A 21,445-nucleotide genomic window follows, 5' to 3' on the forward strand; every position below is an offset into this window, starting at 1 on the left:
ACAATATAATAATAAAACATTAATAATTATTATAAAACCTGATAACGTAAGAATATTTTAATTTATATTCAATAATTCAAAATATGTGACATTTATAAGGCTTGACTCGAAACAAACTGAAAAATCAATACTTTATTGTATCCTGAATTCAGTCGACATTCGTCAGTTGAAGAATGGGACTAAGACAATATATTAAAAGGATTTTTACCAACAACAAAATTGTAAATAATTTTATTCTTCCAGCTGGTGCCACTTTTAAACATGGAAATTTTTCTCCGATATAAATATAAACCTTTATTTAAAATACGATAGCAAAAAATTTTGTAAATGACTTTAAATATTGGACAGAAAACTTTTGTTAAGAACTATATCACAATGCTTGGGCGAAAGCAAAGTCTGAAAGGAGAACCTGTACTTGCCGACTATGGCCCAGAAGAGTCATTAAATGAGAGCGCCGATATTGAGTGGGTGAATAAGGTAAAATTTGTCAAAAACCTTGCTCCCTTAAAAGATGTTTGTAACATTTTTTTATTGCACTAATTTTTAATTTAATTCACAGCTATGGGTTAGAAGAATTTTACGTTTCTGTGCTTTACTTAGTTTGATGTCGGTTTCATTTAATACACCAAAGTCCTTTGAAAAATATCCCTATCTTCAGACTGTAACTTTTGCTGTGGATTGCTGTGTAACTCTTTTATTTACTGCTGAAATGATTGCCAAAATGCATATAAGAGGAATTTTGAAGGTAACTTAAACCTAACTTAATATATGTGTATAATTCATAATAAACTAGGTACATTATTTTTTTTATGTTTCTAGGGAGATGTGGCATACTTGAAAGACCACTGGTGCCAATTTGATGCTTCCATGGTGTTCTTTTTGTGGGTGTCCGTTTTACTCCAAATGTTTGAGCTGACTGGAATAGTGCCAAGATATAGTTATTTGAGTATACTCCGAGCACCTAGGCCTCTTATAATGATCCGCTTTCTCAGAGTATTTCTTAAATTTTCAATGCCAAAGTCTAGGATTAACCAAATATTTAAGTAAGCAATTTTATGACTATAATTATTAAGGATAATTATATAAATAAAAAAAAAAATCTACATCATATATTTGTTGTCTTGCAGGAGGTCCAGCCAACAGATCTACAATGTAACATTATTTTTCTTGTTTTTTATGTCTCTGTATAGCTTGTTGGGAGTTCAATTTTTTGGTGAGCTCACCCATCACTGTGTAAGGAACACAACAGATCCTAAGTAATTTTATTTATTGGTTAATTAACTAGACAATATTATATAGAAAATTATGTGATCTTTAAAAAAAAAATATTTATATTCCAGTGAAATCACTATAAACTCTTTGGCCATCCCTGATACATTTTGCTCACCTGAAGCAAATTCAGGCTATCAGTGTCCACCAGGAATGAAATGCATTAAACTTAATTTATCTAAATACATTATGGGTTTCAATGGTTTTGAAGAATTTGGTAAGAAATATATAAGTGGGAACATAAAGTGATATTAATAATTTTGGAAATCAAAATTATATATTTTTAAATTTTGCAGCAACCAGTCTGTTTACTGTTTATCAAGCTTCTTCTCAAGAAGGTTGGGTTTTTATTATGTATAGAGCCATTGATTCCTTACCTACCTGGAGATCAGCTCTTTATTTCAGGTATGGATCAAATTTCCCAAACAATGTGTGTGAAATAATGTACACAATTAGATAGAAATCAAAAAGACATGTAGTGTAAAATATTATAAGTATTTATTTAAAAAAATACATTTTTTTCAGCACAATGATTTTCTTCTTGGCTTGGCTTGTGAAGAATGTGTTCATAGCTGTCATCACTGAGACATTCAATGAGATAAGAGTTCAATTTCAACAAATGTGGGGTGTCAGAAATCCTATTACTAAAGGTAGCACCACACAGTTTTTCACTGGAGATGACAATGGATGGAAATTGGTTACTATTGATGAAAATAAACATTCTGGTTTGTATATATGTAAAAATAGTTTTAACTATTTTATTACAAAATGTAATGGTTTATATTTACTAATTGAAATTTTATTGAATTTTAACCAAAATGAAACTAGTATTTTTCGGATTTACTACGCGGATTTTATTATTTAAAAACTACATAATCCCGACGTTTCGGTTACTTTGCAGCAACCGTGATCACGGTTTCACGTCGGGATTATGTAGTTTTTAAATAATAAAATCCGCGTAGTAAATCCGAAAAATACTAGTTTCATTTAAATGAATACTCGCGAAAATCTTAGATCTCATTATTTAACCAAAATTTTGATATTCTTGGTATTAATATTAATTACCTTTAATCTTTTGGACAATGCTTGTGAATGCTAATCCAATCAAATGTTAATTAAAAAGGTGTTGTCTAATGCCTGCCAGTGTCTCAGTTCCTATCACAGTGTCATACGAAATTACACCACTGTGTCGTCACAAGTAAAGAGGCGCCCGCTGCCTCTTATATTTAGCAAACTGTAATGCATATAATGGTATTGAGATATTGTTTCCCTCATAACTTAATTTTCTTTGTAGGTAGTGCACCAGAAATTTTTCATAAAATGTTAAGATCCGCATATTTTCGGCTCATTGTAATGGGCGTGGTTCTAGCAAATGGAATTATAACCGCTACTATGAATTTCAAGCATGATGACAATCCGAGAGAATTCTTTTATGAGAAATACTATTATATCGAGGTAGTGAATATTCAATTATAAAACATTACAATTTTTGACATTTTTGTACCTATTTGTATGGTTGCTGGCACGTAACTTGCCAAGGTTTTTACGTAGTGGGGATATGTTTGTACACTGATGTACACTGATTGCAACAGAAAGTGGTCACTTGATGCTTATCAATAACAATAACTCATACCAGGAACAGAAAGAGTATGTTTAATTTGGAATTAGGATTTGTGCCGTCTCGTTCCCTGTGTCTCGCATTTTATCTATGGTACCTAAAAATCGCATTCTGCTCATCTATCGTCACTTGCCAAGTTAGGTGCCGGCAGCTATACACGGTTTAAACTGGAATATATAAATAATATTTATTATGGAATGATGAAAATGAACTATTTATTACCTTATATTTTCAGATTGCGTTCACAATATTTTTGGATTTAGAAGCTCTTATTAAAATATGGTGCTTGGGATGGAAAGGTTACTTTAAACACTCAGTCCACAAATTTGAATTACTTTTAGCCATCGGTACTTCTATTCATATAATACCACAGCTGTATATGTCAGGGTTTACATACTTTCAAGTAAGGAAACTTAAAACATAAATTATTTTTTTCATAGAGGATTAAAAAAAACAACAATACAATAATTTTAGGTACTTCGTATTGTACGTCTAATAAAAGCATCGCCGTTGTTGGAAGGATTTGTTTACAAGATTTTTGGTCCAGGAAAGAAATTGGGAAGTCTTATAATATTTACCATGTGTTTGCTGATCATAAGCTCATCTATTTCAATGCAGCTCTTCTGCTTCCTTTGCGAGTTTACTAAATTTGAGACATTTCCTGAGGTGAATGAAATATATAAAAGCCAAATTTTATTATGTGCAAAAACAAATCCTTACAATTTGTATTATTTCAGGCTTTTATGTCTATGTTCCAAATATTAACCCAAGAAGCGTGGGTCGAAGTCATGGACGAGACGATGGTTCGAACGAGTCAGACCTTAACTCCTCTTGTTGCGATATACTTTATATTGTACCACCTGTTTGTAACACTGGTAATTTAGATAATAAGTAAATATGCCACAAAATCTATACGGGAGACGACCTAGACGTCATTTTTCACTAATATTTTCAGATTGTGCTATCACTTTTCGTAGCAGTAATTTTGGACAATCTAGAACTCGATGAGGACATCAAGAAGTTAAAACAGCTGCGCTATAGACAACAGAGTGCTGAAATAAAGGAGAGCTTGCCGTTCCGTTTGAGGATATTTGAGAAGTTCCCCGATAGTCCGCAGATGACCAAATTACACAAAGTACCAGGAGACTTTAATTTACCAAAAGTAAGCATTCTCTTCTGTTAAAATACTTAACCATACAGCTGTTGATCAAAGTCGTTATGTTCAACAAAACAATCTTGTACTTACATCAATATGTTTATCGCATTAACTTCACATATCATATGATAATAAAGGGTCTGTCAGTCGGACTTGTTTTCCTTATATTTATGACGTCACATAAATCCGAAAAGCACTAATTTAAATGTGTTATGTCTTGTTCTTGTCTTGTATTTTAAATGTCTTGGATAATGGATATCATAATGTATTGTCAATCAGGTTCGGGAGTCGTTTATGCGTCAGTTTGTATGTGACCTTGACGTCGAGGAGGAGGTCGCGGGGGGGCCGGGGTCCGCGGGGGGTGGAGGCCGGACCACTGGCGACATCTCACGCCGAGCCATAGAGTACATCGGAGTAGACAAGATAGCCTTCCCATATAGAAAGCGTTGTCTGGTGAAGACGCTGACAGTGGCGCCACCATCACAGAGACCCAGCGCAGCGTTGCGAAAACATGTCGTTGCTTCTATTATTAAGTATGATCTTGTTTTATAAAAAAAACTATGCACGTTTGTAATTTTTACGTGGTATACTCCATATCCATGTCTGCTTTAATGTATTTTCTTACAAGCCGTCTTATTTTTTTATTTTTATTTATGTTTGCAGGTAGACAGTCTACTTCTTTTGTTTTTATTGTGAGTTATGTTTGTTTCTACTTCTGTTTCTAGTAAATATATATTACTTTAAGAATTATGTATTCTATTGTATATTGTGTAATTAAAAAAAAAACTGAAATATTTATACGTTTCTAGCGACTCTAATAATCACCGTCGCCTGGTTCTCGGTGATTCCGCCATGTTAGCGACGGGAGGTAAATCCGGATTGAAGTCTCAAGGCACTGTGTCCAGCGCTAAACAACTTCGAGTTGATCAAAAAAAGTAATAAAAATCTATTTTAAGTTAACGCACCTTTTGCTATACACAGTTTTTTTAGCGATTTCTATTGTATTAGTCAATTGTTGCCCAAAACCAGTAGTCATGAAAAGCGGTAATGAATAAAAATAATTACAGATTCGGTTCAAGATCTATCCGCAGATCTGTCCGCAGCGGTTCGATCAAGCTGAAGCAGACGTACGAACACCTCCTGGAGAATGGTGACATCGGGGCAGCCTCCCGCGTGGTACCCTCGTCCCGCGCTCGCCCGCCGTACCTCGATATACGACTGCTGCAGGCCAAGAGGCAGCAGGCTGAGATGAGACGGTGAGCTAGAAATATTGACATACAAACATGCATGAACGTTTTAAAATATAACATATTAAGAAATGAGCGACACAAAGCCCTCAAGTTTATTTGTTAAATTAAATAATAAAATATAAAAACTATGTGCCAGCGTCAACCTAATATGAACGCAATCTGCATATTGAACTTCATAAACTGAATAATATATACAGTATGTAACATTTAGAAATCAACGTGAAGAAGATCTCCGTGAGAATCACCCTCTATTCGACACGCCGTTGCTGATAGTTCCAAGGGAGTCACGTTTTCGTAAAATTTGTCGCGCCATCGTCGACGCCAGATACGACGCGAGACTGAGGGATCCCGTCACAGGGAATGAGAGAAAAGTTCATTATAAGAGTTTCCAGTAGGTTATATTTTGTACGTCATGTATATTTAGTGTACACCATGTATAACGTTATATTTTTTACAGTAACTTCCTCGGTCTGGTCACCTACCTCGACTGGGTGATGATCATGGTCACCACATTATCCTGTTTATCAATGATGTTTGAGACTCCTACGTATAGAGTTATGGAAAATTTCGTACTTCAGGTCCGTAAAAAATGCTGTTCGTTATTTATATATTTTCATAAAATCTTTTTACACTTATGAACTATTCATGTTACAGATAGCTGAATATGGGTTCGTCGTGTTTATGAGTCTGGAGCTGGCTCTTAAGATTCTAGCGGACGGCCTCTTCTTCACGCCCAAGGCATATCTAAAGGACGCTGCCGCCGGGCTCGATGTCTTTATTTATGTTGTGAGTTATAACAACTTGATTATAAATTTTATTAAGGAGCATTGAAGTGACGCAATTAACAGTAGAAATTTAAACTGTATGAGGTCCATTGAGAGGCATATTCAAGCCTAAAAATAGTTATACTGAACTGTATGCAGGTATCGTTGACCTTCCTCTGCTGGATGCCGGTACGCGTGCCGCCTGGCAGCCCTGCCCAGATGCTCATGATACTCCGCTGCGTTCGTCCGCTGCGCATCTTCACGCTCGTGCCTCATATGCGTAAAGTCGTCTACGAACTCTGCCGCGGCTTCAAAGAGATCCTATTGGTCGGCCATTTGATGTTCCATTTTTAAATATTAATTATCCATATTACTTTTTTATCATTGATATGTAAATGTATCAGGTATCGACGTTACTCATTCTGCTGATGTTTGTGTTCGCGAGCTATGGAGTACAATTGTATGGTGGAAGGTTAGTAATATGTTTTCTACATCAAATAACACTTATTCCTTTTTTTTAGTTCACTGCTGCGTATGATAGTATCAATTTATGCCATTAATCAGTGATATTTAGTTGAGATAAATATAAAAAAATAATTTGATTATATTTGATTCTAATTCCCAGGCTAGCTCGCTGTAACGACCCAACAATAACTCGTCGGGAGGACTGCGTCGGTGTGTTCATGAGACGTGTCTTCGTCACTAAAATGAAGCTCAGACCCGGACCTAACGAGACGTTCCCATCGATGTTGGTGCCTAGAGTGTGGTTTGTATTAACTTTTTTTCAAATCCATTTTCATTTATATGGTTTGTAACTAATAATGTGATAGGAAATAATAATAAAAAATTGTAACGCACAAAGTGAAAACACTTAAGGTCATCTCTTACAAGCAAACTAAACAAGAAGACGATACAGCAGAGTTTTACGGAAAAGTAAACATATTATTAATCATAATGTTAAAATGTTTCTTGAAACTTCCAGTTATAATATAACAAGAAGAAAGTTAAGAAGAATAAAATATTAATTTTTCCATTATTGTATTTTCAGGGCAAATCCAAAGCGTTTCAATTTCGATAATATAGGCGACGCTCTACTTACTCTCTTCGAAGTCCTGTCGTTTAAAGGTTGGCTTGACGTCCGTGACGTATTGATCAAAGCCCTGGGACCTGTCAGTGTTACTACACCTATTAATATATATTGATATACCTATATATGAACACTAATAGTTTTTGTTTCTAGGTGCACGCCATTTACATACACGTCTACATATTCTTAGGCTGCATGATCGGTCTAACATTATTTGTTGGTGTGGTTATTGCGAACTATTCAGAGAACAAAGGAACGGCTCTACTGACTGTCGACCAGAGGAGATGGTAGTATTAGTTCTTAAATATATATAATTTAACAGTTTTACCACCCTTTTTTTAATATTTCGTAATAATATTGTCTAGGTGTGATCTGAAAAAGAGATTGAAAATTGCTCAGCCATTGCATTTGCCACCTCGTCCCGATGGCAGAAAGATTCGTGCCTTCGCTTATGACGTCACACAAAATTTATCCTTCAAAAGAGTCATTGCCATCGTAGTGCTTATAAACAGCGGGTTACTAGCTGTTACTGTGAGTATACAAAAATTATTTTAGATTTTCGAAATTTTTGATTAACTTTCAATTTTCTATTTATTTTCTACAAATAAATAACGAGTTTCCTATTTTAAATTCAATATTGACTAACTCTCCTTTACATCAAGATATTAAGGATACTTCGTAGTCTTGCATTAGAAAAAAAACATAATTAAAAGGAATCAAATATGTTTCAGCTTTTTATTTTATTGCCCTAGTAATATTTATATATATTGCATAAAATGCTCTACAGTAGATAAATCCTTAAAAACGCCTACATATTCTTGCGAAAAACATTCGTAGACGCTAACAAAGAGACGTAGAATTGATAAATAAAATTATTTGAGGATATTTTTCTTTCATTATTTTCTTAATATTAGAATTATATTTGAAATTGTTACTATATGCTATAATTATTTCCGTTTCCTGTCAGTGGTCCCGTCATTCGAGTAACACAGAACGTCTCGCCCTGACGTCAGCTCTCCTGACGCTGGTGTTCGTAGTGGAAGTGCTCCTGAAGACGATAGCCTTCACACCACGCGGCTACTGGCAGTCGCGTCGGAACAGATACGACCTGCTCGTTACAGTGGCGGGATGTATATGGATATTCATGCATTTTACTCTTAAGGTACATAAGAAAAAATACGATATGAAATAAAAATTATTTAATATTTTATATAGCAATTATAATATAACCTTTTTTTTGGAAAGAAGGTGGTTTTATATCCTATCCATATTATAATGTAGAGCAAGTTTTATTTGAAGTATATTTATTTTTGCAAAATATTTAACTAGTTTAACCTAAGTGGAATATATGAATGTATTGCTAATGTATGTGACTCATACGCTAGGTCGTGTTTTATATAGGGTTTTCCATTAAGGGCGCTTGATCTTTGAAATGCAAAAAAAAATACATGTAGGAAAGATATTTGCGAAATTTTTTTTTTATTTGGAAGGTCTATCGACCCCATTATGTATGGAATATGACATCATTCAAATGACCGCCACGGCTTCGGTTGGTGGCGCGCACACGAAAGGTCCAATTTCGATGACTCTGGCGCACAAATCGGGCTGTATTTGATCGATGGCGTGGCGTATGTTGACTTTGAGGGCATCGGTGGTTTGCGGCTTGTTGGCATAGACCTGCGACTTAAGAAAACCCCACAAGAAAAAGTCCAGCGGGGTCAAATCGCACGATCTCGGTGGCCAGTTCACGTCGCCTCCGCGCGAGATGACCATGTCCAGAAATTGCTCGTGCAGAACTTCCATCGTAGCGTGTGCTGTGTGGCACGTAGCGCCGTCCTGTTGAAACCACATGTTGTCCAGATCCATATTCTCGATTTCAGGCCAAAAGAAGTTGGTTATCATCGACCGGTATCGCTCACCATTGACGGTGACGGCCACACCATTATCGTTTTCGAAAAAATACGGACCAATCACGCCTCCGGCCCAAAATCCGCACCAAACAGTCACTTTCTGCGGGTGCATTGCCACTTGGTGAACCTCGTGTGGATTGGTCTCGTCCCAAATACGGCAATTTTGCTTGTTGACATAGCCATTCATCCAAAAATGCGCCTCGTCGCTGAAGATGATTTTTTTGCCAAAATCGGCGTCAACTTCCAACTGCTCTAATGCCCAGTCAGCGAACACACGGCGCTGTCTATGGTCATTAACCTTGAGCTCTTGGGTCAGCTGGATCTTGTACGGGTGCAGGCTCAAGTCACAACGCAAAATTCGCCAAGTTGTCGTCTGCGAAAGGCCGAGTTCCTGTGCGCGACGCGGAATTGACTGCCGCGGGTTTTCGAGGACACTGTCGCGCACAGCGGCGATATTCTCGGCAGATCTCGCGTTACGTTGACGCACGGGAACCGGCTGATTGTTAACTGACCCGGTTGACTCGAATTTGTCCACCAATCGACGGATAGTCGACTCGGCAGGACGATCATCGCGACCGTAAAACGGGCGAAGTGCGCGGAACGTTGCTCGAACTGAAGACCCATTTTCATAAAACAATTTTATGATTTGCACGTGCTGCTCGACACTGTAACCTGCCATGGTGGTTTGGGAGGACGGAATGAATATAACACACTGCATTCGACAGCTGTCACTCAAACAACATGGCCGCAATCAGCTGTCAAAGTTCAAGCGTCCCTATTGGAAAACCCTATATAACATTATGTACAAGTACAGATAATCTATATCTATATAAACGAAAGAAGTGTTAATAACGTTATTAAAACTCAAGAACGGCTGTACGGATTTGGCTGAAAATTTGTGGTGGGGGGGGGGGGTTAAATTAGAATGAGGAAATTTACATAGGATATATAATTTTCATCCCGATCGAATGATAAAACTTAATAAAAGCCAAAATCTGCTTATTTACCGCATCTAAGTGGGAACAGAAATGCCCGGTTAGCTATACATTTTAATTCTGAAAGTGACACAGACTAAGTCACGGGCAAAAACTAGTAATCTATGTATATGTAAATCCATTAACAGAACGACCTGTCATACTTCGTGGGTTTCATGGTGGTGATCCTGCGCTTCTTCACAATAACCGGCAAGCACACGACTCTCAAGATGTTGATGTTGACGGTCGGGGTGAGCGTCTGCAAGAGCTTCTTCATTATATTCGGCATGTTCCTACTGGTGTTCTTCTACGCACTCGCCGGCACCATCGTGTTTGGGAACGTTAAATATGGCGAAGGAATCGGAAGGTATTTGATAGAATTATTAGTGTATATTATAAACAAAGTTTGTGAATATGAATGGATTTTTGTTACGGAGCTGGTTTTGATGAAACTTCAAAATAAGATGGGATATATTTTTCATTATAATTCCGATTGGATCGGGCCATAACAGTTGTATTTTGACTGAAGCGGTGTAACAGAGACTAAATAGACCCGAATTTTAGTTACCAGTTCTTTTATATACATATATACGTATATAATATAAATACATTTATTTCTAACCCAATAGCTACATACACTCGGACGTATCCGCGGACAGGACTAGTTCTTATAGTAAATGATATTTATATAACATTATTTGATTTCAGACGGGCGAACTTCAATTCCCCTATCCACAGTGTGGCCATGTTGTTCCGTATAGTGACCGGCGAGGATTGGAACAAGATCATGCACGACTGTATGGTGGCGCCGCCATACTGCACGCCCGCAGATAACTACTGGGAGACGGATTGCGGGAACTTCACCGCCTCGCTGGCTTACTTCTGCACGTTCTACGTCATTATTACTTATATCGTTCTCAATTTGCTTGTCGGTCAGTACTACACGCACAGATATACATAAGAATGTATTAGAGATACCACTACGCCAATACAAGTGTCTAATGCCCTTATGCAAGTTATTTATTGAATATTGTAATTAATTCAATTTATATCCTTATATCGTCTTAAACAAGACATTTAAGATATCTACAGAATATAAAAAAAGTATAGACGTAAAAACTGACAATCAAACATTAACATCACAAAGTAAGCTAAAGTGATAACATACATTATCATATTAATAATTCCGCAGCTATCATAATGGAAAACTTCTCGTTGTTTTATTCGAACGAGGAAGACGCTCTTCTATCCTACGCTGATATCAGAAACTTCCAGAACACCTGGAATATTGTAGACGTTCACCAGAAAGGTGTGATCCCCGTGAGGAAGGTAAATGAAAAACATTATATATGTTATCAACAAAAGTTCATTGAATATATAAGGTCTATTATGTTTCAGGTTAAATTCATATTACGTCTCTTGAAAGGCCGCTTGGAATGCGATACTCACAAGGAAAGATTGCTGTTCAAATACATGTGTTACGAACTGGAACGACTCCATAACGGAGAAGACGTCACCTTCCATGACGTCATTAAGTGAGTAAATTGAGTAATATATATATATATTTTTATTGCATATTTTGATCATACTATCTCACGCAGTTATTTGGCGTTCTATTTTGGAAAAATATATTTTTTTCAATTCCATTTGCTTACAGTATGCTTTCCTATCGAACGGTTGATATTCGTAAGTCTTTGCAAATGGAGGAACTGCTTGCAAGAGAGGAGTTTGAGTTTCTTATAGAGGAGGAAGTCGCCAAACAGACGATTAGAACATGGCTCGAAGGATGTCTTAAAAAAATACGAGCCAACAGCAGCGTAAGTAACAATTTTTATAGTATATAAAAAGTAAAAAGTAATTTAATACTATATAGGACGATGAAATACAGGAACAAGTAACATGTACTAGTTTGTAAGCATATATATATTAAGAGGAACTATTAAAACTACTCAGATAACATTAAGAAGCAAGACGGATATCAAGAGACAGTACTTGAGTCTTAAAACTGAGAAAAAAATACAGGATGTTACCACCCCAGTCGATCCAGTCGAAACAAACTATCTTCCCTGATTACATAAGAAATAATGAATTAAGAAGAAGATAATATTTAATTTAATTTTATAACTTTAATACCTTTTTTATTAGAAGCAGCAGACAAGTCTTATAGCTGGGCTGAGGAAGACCAACGAGCAGCCAGTTGACTTTGCCACAGAGAAAGAAAAAGAGAAACAGGAAGCGGAAGCTCAAGTTAGTTAGCTCACTTACTTGATTCTTCTATTAATAATATATATATGAATATATGGAATATTTTAATTTCAGCAAACTGTTGCCAATTCCGGACGTACGGAGATCACTGAATCGGCATCCCAGCCTATAATGTCAAGTATGTACACTTTTTATCTCATTATTATTTAATTATTCTGTAGTCGCATATAATCGAATATTTCTGCAAAAAAATCTAGCAAAAAGATAGCTAATAAATATAGCGATTTTGTTTTTGTAAACAAATAATATTACATGATAAATTTATCATTTAGGAGCGTGTATCATTTCCTAACTGGATCTTAGACACCATTTCAATCTGAACTATCATTCTACTACTATATAATCATGAAATGATTTCTTCGCAGACGTTACGTCTTCTCTGGATTCTCAACCGAAACGTGCCTCCGGTAAAGGGCAGTTCAAAAGATCTGGACTACCTTCAGTAACTGTACCGAGGTGAGGCGATAAAAAATATGCCTATCAGCACAAACAAATATTTTAAATAAGGGTTTAACGAGAGTCATTATTTTAACAGGCCTGAAAGTCCAGTGAAGAAATATTTACAACCAACGCTGAGCGATCCACATCCAGCCCTCACTAAGAAACCAGCCCCTCGTAAGCATACTTTCTACTGAAAATTACTTACATCAATAGATTTTATATCACTTGCCAGAGATAATGTTAGGTAGATTGTCCAAAATCGGATTACAGAGCCAAAAAAAAATTATTTTGCGGTTTTCTTTAATTCCACACTTACCTATTATTTAAAATATTAGTAAAAAAAAAGCTAATGAATAACGTCTTTGTTGGATCAACTAAGACTTATAAATAAAATTTTAAGTGAGAAAATAGTATCCATCTTAGTAAAACCAATAAAAAAAATATATAGCTCATATAATATAATTTTATCTCTTTCAGCCACCGTCAAGAGCAACACTCGCGGCGCTCACACCGCTCACACACACACGCACACACAGCAACACACACACGCACACACGAACGCGGCCCTACACGACGTGCACGCGTGGTGGGGGGCGCAGCTCGCCGCACTCGCACACTAGGCACACACACATAAATTGGGTTCAAGAATGTATACAAGCTCGTGGATTATACACTTCTATAAAGTGTCTCTCTAACATATTACTATTCTATACAATAGCAAGCTTAGAAGGAAGAACTTCTAAACGGCTCATTGCAAAGAGAACCAACAGACATCGCCACGGGAAGATAAATTTTAATTTTCCTCCAAGTTTAAACTTCTTTGTTCCTTTTCATTTCTGTCTCTTATTATATACATATGTATATATAACAACTAAAAACATACTCTACTACATTTTGTATGTTATAATTCTCTAGTTTATATTTTATTTAAAAAAATATGTTGAATGAAATTTATTTATGTAAATGTAAGATTTTTGTGTACTAAAAGTAGTACACAGAAATATAACATATATAAAAAATTTGAAAAACCTAGTTAAAAAAATATATTAATAAAAAAATATATACTTTCTATATCAAAAGAACATTCGTCGTAGGGGGTGTGGTCGCGCCCTAAATTATATTGTTAGCTAACTTCTTATAGTAATATCAACTGTTCCAATTTAAACTTAAATGTTGTAGAAAATTAATAATTTATTTCATTATTTAATATCCTCAGATGAAAAAATAACTTCAAAAGTGAATCACAACAATATAATTATATTAATCATTGCAAATAATGGCACATTCCTAAAGTAAATAGTAGTATGATAGTTATCGTGAACACTAAGCATATGTATCTGCCGGCTATGGGATAGTAGAACAGCTTGGCTCTTAGCTGTAGCGAGGCGGAGTAGGCGAGCACCGTACTGATGTCCTCCTGGGATGTGTCCTGGTGGAGAAACGGTCTCACACACAACTCATGGCCCACGGATTGAGTCCGATGGCATTCGTCTGACAGCCTCGCCGCCTAGAATCGTTTTATAACATATATATTGGACATTGGCAAAACATCCCACAATTCCAACGTGAAAGGAGCCATAGCATAAATATATATATTAACGTCAAATTGTTAGCCGTTGTTTGTTTATCTTATACCATATTTTAACCATATTTATTAATTAATTGGAAGAATAGTAGTTAAGAATAAAACTAGATTTTGTTTTGTTTGTCTCTGCCTAATTATTATGTTTTTAATGCACTTCAAGTACGAAAATAAAGTTCATGTTCAATATTGTTTCATTTGTATTAATATTTTCTGTGTTAATAAACATTTGAAACGTTATTCCCGACCTGAATGAATGGCACCATGACGGCTGATATCCACAGCAGTTGATTCAGTACGCTGATGCCGGCGATGGGTTCCGTGCCGGTGTCAACTTTATCCAAATTCAGTAACCACATGACCCCCGAAGCTGCCCACGAAATATTTACTATCGTAAATAAACAGACCGCTGGGGCTAAATCGTCATTCAAATATTTCAATAATTTACGAAATTCAGCAATCTCCTACAATAGAATATGTATCAGAAATTAGATCGTTATTGCAGGCAAACTTGTTAGTAGCTCCAGATAACATACCCTCATCCAATTCAAAGGGGTTATAGTTCGGTTTAAAAGACGCTCCTTCAAAAACATCAAATGTGCTTGCAGAAGCTGTGCTTGAAGACAGTAACTGGTTATAACAGTAGCTTGAACCATATCGTGGATGAGTGTAGATATTATGAGTAGGATCTTCAATCCTAGTATAACGTCGGTGGAGCTGAAATAAAATCTGTGGTAAAAAAGAGTTTTCGATATCTTCAAAATAGTATTATAACACAACTACCTTGTTTCCATCCATTTAAATATAATAGTTCCTTTGGCCATCATCAAATTGACAGAGCAAAGAGAAATACACATCCAAATAACGCTTAATATAATAAAAAACCACAGCATCCGCAGCAGTCTTTTTGGTTTCACAGAAGGCGTCCCTTGCGGAGCATAAGATGACAAAAGAAATACCTAAAATTTAAAAAATAGTTTTTAAATTTTGGACTAGAACAAAATCTGTTTCCAATAATTAATGTTCTATGCCTGAAATTCAATTAATACTAACAATGTCCAGGTATTTTGTGTTACTCAAATCATTTATTATTTAATAATAAGCAACTCACCCTTTCCATTAAATTTTGCAACTGTTCATTATCAGCTATTCTGAACAAATAAAGTGCATAGAGGAACCCAATAAAATGCAAAACACTTGGTCCGATATATGTAAATGCTATATTGCCATAACAAACTTGTCTATATGAATCGTATTCTAATGATGATGACAAAGCAAGTGGTACTAATTTGTAGCAAAATCCTCTGTCTCTCCTGTAACAGATTTAAGAAAATAATTTATTAAAATTATTTAAAAACACAAAATTTAAATAAATGTTACGTCAAATGAAGCTTTTACAAAGGTAAATATAACACAGTTAAAATCGACAACATTCTGATTAAATTCATATCTATCAGCTAAGTTAATTCTGTTCAAAACTTTCGTAGCCAAACTTCAGATTTAAATTATTTAATTTTTTTATTAATTACTTAAAAATGTAAGATATTTACCTAAAACATGCCATATATTGAAGAATATACCCGAGAAACATAAATACTGCAACCTGTGCAGAGTGGAAATGCGATATACAAATTGAATATTTGGAGGAGTTCGATGCGTCTGCAACCGGTCGTAATCCCATCACGGTTAACAATTTTAAATACGGAAGTAGTATCTGTAGTGACGACGTTAGTTAAGATTTAAATATTAATAATCCTATTGCTAATTATAGAATTACTTACTTTTGATTTACAATAATGTAATATAGCCGATGTACTCATATATTCCGTGTCCGGAGATTCTGTTATTTCACCAATCTGGACAGAAGTAGCATATAAGATTGTTGAGACTTTCTTAAAATCTTTTACAAACATTTTAGCAAAGAAAAACAAGTAACAATAACATCAACAACGAACGCCGTTACGATGTTGAATATTCCTTTTGATCTCGTGATAAAAACTCAATTCAATTGAGGGTAGATTTTTTATTCCAATAAAAGTGAGTAAATCATAAAAAAAATCTATTTTACTCCTTGAATAGCACATTTAAATCCATAAAACTTTTCACACTACTTCATGTCCTTCAGTATTTACTAAAGTAAATATCAAAAACACTCACTTCAACACTATGGGCATCAAGACTCGATCTGGTGGATCTCTCCATGGCTGGCACACCCAACTTGTCGTGTCCCAGTACATGGCTATCCAGCAAATCATTAGCTGCACATTGGCATAACAAACCATTAGCCATTTTATTACTTATATCAATGCGTTAATTATAAAAGTTCACATTATTTCAAGATAAACATATTATATATCTTAGCTTCAGATTATTTATAGTCAATAAATTTAGAACAACAACTCATTTAACGACAGTTTAGTAAATGCAATTCATCTGTACTCACAACTACTGTACGATCCATTGTCGCTTTGCATAATTTATTTGAGGTATGATTTATAGTTGTGTTCCTCTCAGCACTTATAAATAAAGACTCAAAGTAATTATGAAAACATTGTTATTTAGTTAATACCCACTATCACAATAAATTTTTCAACTGTAGGACAAAAAGCAATGAACTGCATATTAGTGCAAGATATGTTTATTTTAGATATGAACGTGTTTTAAAAACTATGATGACTTTATAAACTATTTGTTGTATGTTTAAATGTTAAAAGAACTTTGTTACGAATTAAAATATTGTATAATACCTGAGAAGAATTGTAATGTTCAAAATATGGAAGTTGTTATTTGTTGACTTCGGTTAATAAAATAATAAGCGACAAAGGAAACAACCCAGTTCGTTTATCATTCCATTGAGGGCAAAAACTAAGTTTGCATTATTCACCAGGCTACCAATGGTTCTTTATATGCGTTGAACTCTGATAAACTCCCATTATAAAGATAACAATGTGAGAAAAATATTTCGCTCTTGGATTTAACAATAAAACGTATCCATATATATTGTACTTCGTGTCGCATTTTTAAGTTATTAAAAAAGCAATTAAACAGTTCAAAGGCAAAATAAAAACCATGGAACTTGGAAGTTATATTTTGTATAAGTAACCGGCCGTAGTCTGTTCTTTTTTTTTATTATTAATGTGTTAGGTAGTGTCTCATACAAGCAACACATAAACTCTTCATATATAGGTTGAATTTTCAAAAAACGTCTGCTAGTCGATTAAATATTTGAACTTCGTTAGCTTATGTACATAAAAAACAAGTAATAAATTACTTTAAAACGCTTTTATATTATTATTTATTTATTTTTTTGGCATAGTGAAACAAACCTTTTTTTATGTTTACTTTTTATTTAAAACCTATTACATTTTGGGTAATCTTTTCTTTGTCAAATACGATGTTCGTCTCACAATCTTCTTCCTCTCTTCGTAATGTTTCTGCATCTTCTTGTGATTCTCTGATGATCTCTTCTTGTCTCTCATTGAGAACTTCATTTCTCTGTTTCCTCCCGTGCCGGTTACTATATTAGATCCCTCTTTAAACAGCCGATCTCCTAGACTCTTCTTGCTAACTTGCATTACACTCCTGATGTTATTCGTTTTTGGTGCTTTACTAAACTCATATACTTTTTCGTTGTCGTCATCTTCAGCGTCATTTTCTTCTTGTTTCTTGTTCCTTATTATTTTATGTTGTTTCTTGATCTCCTTTCTCCAAGTGCGATCTTCATCGGAACTATCGTCGCTTGATTCATATAATTCTCTATCAGAATCTTTATCATCCTCTTCTTGAACCTGAAAACAGTTTTTATTGAAACTCCTTTGTCTTATTAATTTTGATAAGAATTAATTAATTTCGAAAATGTCAAAAAGAAATTTAAAATACTAGGTACATATAGGATTGTGTAGGTAAGTAAAATTATCGAAGGGCGAATTAAGAGAAACTGTAACCCAAATTACTGAAAGTACTATTAAAAATATCACCTACAATATATATCTACTTAAAGTGTATGTCTTAATTTGCGGAGTATATATTAAAAATATACATTACAAACCTCCATGGTCTCTTCTTCTAATTTCGACTTTCCTTTGTTTTTGTCAAATCTAGCGAGTACTGGATTGAGGAGGCGATACTCGTCAGCTTCTCTATCAACTTCGAAGTCAGGATTTTCAAACAGCGCCTTATGAAAATAAAAAGCAAAAAAAATTTTGTTATTACGTTTACATACATATATGTATACCTTATATATAAAAAAAAAACAAACTACCTTAAATCTGTCGTCTTTAAGAAGATTGGACGACTGTTTCTTTTTATTTGACTCATTGTCCAACAACCGTGAAGCCAAATCTCGGTTGACTTTCGGCAAGTTGTCGTCAACTTTGATTCTCGAAGGTCTTTCTTGCTCGATTTTTTCTCTGATCTTACGTTTCTTATATTCCTCAAATGCAAATGGATCCGCAATCGACTTTGCTCTCTTGTATAGTCTCACGTCCACGAAGTATCTTTTTTAACAAGACAAATACATAAATATTGATAAATATGTTTTATTGGCCAAATATTAAAAATAATAGAGGTACTTTATTTTATTGTATTTTTCAACTTTAACTTTTTATACCGATAAAATACACTGGACGGATTCATATGCTATAATTTAGCTTAAACATTTTTATATATTTCTAATTGTCAAAAATTTTATACAACTGTAGTTTATATTTGAATGATTTTTATGATAAATAACAAAATTAACTAGAATAACCACTAACTCACCCATGCATATATGCCCTTAACAAATTAGTTCCCAACAAATGATCCAATCCAAGGGACTCAAGTTCCTGTTTTGTTACAAACTTGTAATCGTCATACACAGTTTGGGATGCTGAGCTCTCCATTTCGTCTGTTAGATTATCCAAGAATGCACACCATCTGGGGGCCGGACCTGAACAAAAATATTGTTATTATTTTAGAATTAATTTCTATTTGTCTATAAAAAATTTATCATCATCAATAAAGTTAATTGTATATCTATATACAGAAAAATGACAAATATCACAGACCTAGAGATGGTATGTAATGTATTTGCATCTTTTGGTCTTCAACAGCCATCATACTCAAGCCAGTGTTAGGAATGACACAGAGATCATTGAAATCAACGGATGACTCTATATTTGTGTATTGCTTTCCCTGGAAATATAATACTCATTAATATTATTACTAAAAAAAAATATATTTATATATATTCGTTTCTATATTGAATTTATACATGGGATCTCTCATCTTGTATGAACAAAGCTTCGAAGGTCACTTACAGTATTACTGTCCCAGATTTTAACAACATTGGCATCCATTGAATAAACATAATCCATTTGTTTGTGGAACTCTATACACTTTATGGGAATTTCATTCATGTGGTCCTTAACTAATAGTGGTTTGCTGGATCTTATGTCGTACAGCAATACATGACCGGTCGATGTTCCCACACCCAGTTGTAAGGCACCATTAAATTTGATTGAAGTTATTGCTGGGACACTTGAGTTCCTATGTAATAAATTTTTGTCATATTATTCAACGAATATCAATTGGCATAAATGTATTTATTTAGTATTTCTGATGTATAAAAAATATATATTGGAATAGACAAAGGATTTATGCTAAATAATAAGATGAGGGGAACATTTTGACTACCCATATTACCACTATCACGTACTTATAGTCTGCATCGGAGCAATGTAATGCACAGTCCAGTATGCCTTGTCTCGTCTTAGTCCGAGGGTCCCAAGCCTCAACATGACCACCCTCTGTACCGAACACAAGTAGACCATGTTCATCATTCACTCCGCAACAGTTTATTTCCGTGGCTTTTGTGACATATGGAGCTAAGAACTGTCCTAATTCTAGGTTAAGTCTGTACACTTCCTGAAATGGTTATATAAAAGACACATTTTGCTTACATTTTACCCATGTGTAGTTTTGAAGTATAAAGTTATCTACTATTAGTTTAGTTTAAAGCAACACAAATTTCTATATACATATAATATTTATCAACTACAACTCACACTTGAAGCTCCAACAACAATAAGGTCACATGAAGGTTTATGGTACTTCATATCCCTTCCAAAGTGAGGGACCCTGAGACGATAATGTCTTCCATGTCCCACATGGAATTCCACATAACGGTCACATTGTAAAAAAACTATCTGTAAAATTGCAGTTTAGTATCATAAATGTTATCCTACTGACCACTACAAAAAAAAGCTTGGTTATTATATTTGTTTTACCTTTGTGTAATCCTCACTTAATATTTCAAATGTTACCACCTCGGAATCTAGACATCTTTCGAATTTTAAGGACAAATTATTCACATCAAAACATTTCACTCTTGGTTTGTAAATTCCTGTTGCCATTATATACTGTCCATCTCTGGAAACACGCAAAGTTGTGCTAACTCCTGGCATATCAAACTCTTGGATAAGCTCAATTCGTCTTCTGAGGTCCACATTCTTCTTTAAAAGCGCTCTTTTTTTTCTTTCAGTCAGCCACTACAAAAAAATTTAGCAAAATAAAAAATCACTATAACCTAAGCAATTGGGATAGTTTCTAATAAAATCAATTGATATATCAATATTACTCTTTAAACCTAGTAACTATAGGCTATTTAACTTACATCCGGTAACGATTTGCCAGCGCTAAGATTGTAAATTTTAACGTTGTCTATCTCGGACACTTGCATAGTTATTGTTTTAAAAAAACTGATAATATGAACAATTAAGACACAACTCGTTTGTTACAAGCGTAAAATTTAACTCTTTATATTGATAATATAATAAACCCCTTTTTTAATCGTTTTAAATAATATTTCAAACATTATAATTAATAAATCGTGATAGCTCCATGTGTTAATGACAATAGTTTGTTATGACATCTTGATGGCATTAGGTAGGTAGAATTGACATTTGAAATAATTTTAAACAACAATTAGATACTTTTTCTTGTAGTAAGTGAAATTACTCAACGAAATAAAATGTTAAAACACATGTGAAACATTTGTATTAATTCATAATTATAATATTCATGCATTTAATACGATTATATTATGGATTTCTTTTGATCAAAGGGTACTATTAATTATGTTTCATAA

The 21,445-nt window shown here is 34.5% G+C and overlaps 3 protein-coding genes across 3 annotated transcripts; 1 reads left to right on the plus strand and 2 right to left on the minus strand.

The window, feature by feature from the left end:
* The first annotated feature begins 327 nt into the window (after positions 1–327).
* Positions 328–14,516, plus strand: LOC116779473 (sodium leak channel NALCN). The gene is made up of 35 exons (XM_032673769.2): positions 328–477; positions 560–745; positions 820–1,043; positions 1,128–1,256; positions 1,341–1,486; positions 1,566–1,674; positions 1,795–1,994; positions 2,564–2,724; positions 3,123–3,290; positions 3,362–3,553; positions 3,625–3,762; positions 3,843–4,049; positions 4,323–4,576; positions 4,853–4,978; positions 5,111–5,299; positions 5,505–5,684; positions 5,751–5,871; positions 5,948–6,079; positions 6,217–6,384; positions 6,462–6,529; positions 6,683–6,823; positions 7,106–7,226; positions 7,298–7,431; positions 7,510–7,675; positions 8,112–8,306; positions 10,178–10,395; positions 10,737–10,960; positions 11,221–11,357; positions 11,427–11,563; positions 11,686–11,845; positions 12,174–12,275; positions 12,348–12,411; positions 12,659–12,749; positions 12,829–12,908; positions 13,212–14,516. Exons 1-35 carry the CDS (start codon positions 328–330, stop codon positions 13,352–13,354), a joined length of 5,361 nt encoding a protein of 1,786 aa, XP_032529660.1. The 3' UTR covers positions 13,355–14,516.
* Positions 13,972–16,898, minus strand: LOC116765319 (uncharacterized). The gene is made up of 9 exons (XM_061526342.1): positions 16,760–16,898; positions 16,474–16,574; positions 16,098–16,172; positions 15,867–16,030; positions 15,428–15,629; positions 15,100–15,275; positions 14,853–15,033; positions 14,565–14,780; positions 13,972–14,241 (listed from the first exon to the last, which is right to left on the minus strand). The coding sequence occupies exons 1-9, from the start codon at positions 16,788–16,790 to the stop codon at positions 13,999–14,001; spliced, it is 1,389 nt and encodes a 462-aa protein (XP_061382326.1). The 5' UTR covers positions 16,791–16,898; the 3' UTR covers positions 13,972–13,998.
* Positions 16,899–17,643: 745 nt separating this feature from the next.
* On the minus strand, positions 17,644–21,215 carry LOC116779772 (nucleolar protein 10). The gene is made up of 10 exons (XM_061522245.1): positions 20,972–21,215; positions 20,586–20,846; positions 20,364–20,504; positions 20,015–20,223; positions 19,617–19,845; positions 19,365–19,491; positions 19,078–19,246; positions 18,578–18,812; positions 18,365–18,490; positions 17,644–18,104 (listed from the first exon to the last, which is right to left on the minus strand). The coding sequence occupies exons 1-10, from the start codon at positions 21,035–21,037 to the stop codon at positions 17,676–17,678; spliced, it is 1,992 nt and encodes a 663-aa protein (XP_061378229.1). The 5' UTR covers positions 21,038–21,215; the 3' UTR covers positions 17,644–17,675.
* Between the last annotated feature and the right edge of the window lie 230 nt (positions 21,216–21,445).

This window comes from Danaus plexippus, chromosome 2, assembly GCF_018135715.1.
Source record: "Danaus plexippus chromosome 2, MEX_DaPlex, whole genome shotgun sequence".
NCBI lineage: Eukaryota > Metazoa > Arthropoda > Insecta > Lepidoptera > Nymphalidae > Danaus > Danaus plexippus.

Coding starts and splice junctions, on each gene's coding strand:
- LOC116779473 (XM_032673769.2), top strand. CDS start 328: ATGACTTTAAATATTGGACAGAAAACTTTTGTTAAGAACTATATCACA. Junction 11,358..11,426: donor GTGTGATCCCCGTGAGGAAG/GTAAATGAAAAA, acceptor ATTATGTTTCAG/GTTAAATTCATATTACGTCT. Junction 12,750..12,828: donor CCTTCAGTAACTGTACCGAG/GTGAGGCGATAA, acceptor TTATTTTAACAG/GCCTGAAAGTCCAGTGAAGA.
- LOC116765319 (XM_061526342.1), bottom strand. CDS start 16,790: ATGCAAAGCGACAATGGATCGTACAGTAGTT. Junction 16,575..16,759: donor CAATGGATCGTACAGTAGTT/GTGAGTACAGAT, acceptor GCCAATGTGCAG/CTAATGATTTGCTGGATAGC. Junction 15,630..15,866: donor CAATATATGGCATGTTTTAG/GTAAATATCTTA, acceptor AATCTGTTACAG/GAGAGACAGAGGATTTTGCT.
- LOC116779772 (XM_061522245.1), bottom strand. CDS start 21,037: ATGCAAGTGTCCGAGATAGACAACGTTAAAATTTACAATCTTAGCGCT. Junction 20,847..20,971: donor CTGGCAAATCGTTACCGGAT/GTAAGTTAAATA, acceptor ATTTTTTTGTAG/TGGCTGACTGAAAGAAAAAA. Junction 19,247..19,364: donor ACATTACATACCATCTCTAG/GTCTGTGATATT, acceptor ATTTTTGTTCAG/GTCCGGCCCCCAGATGGTGT.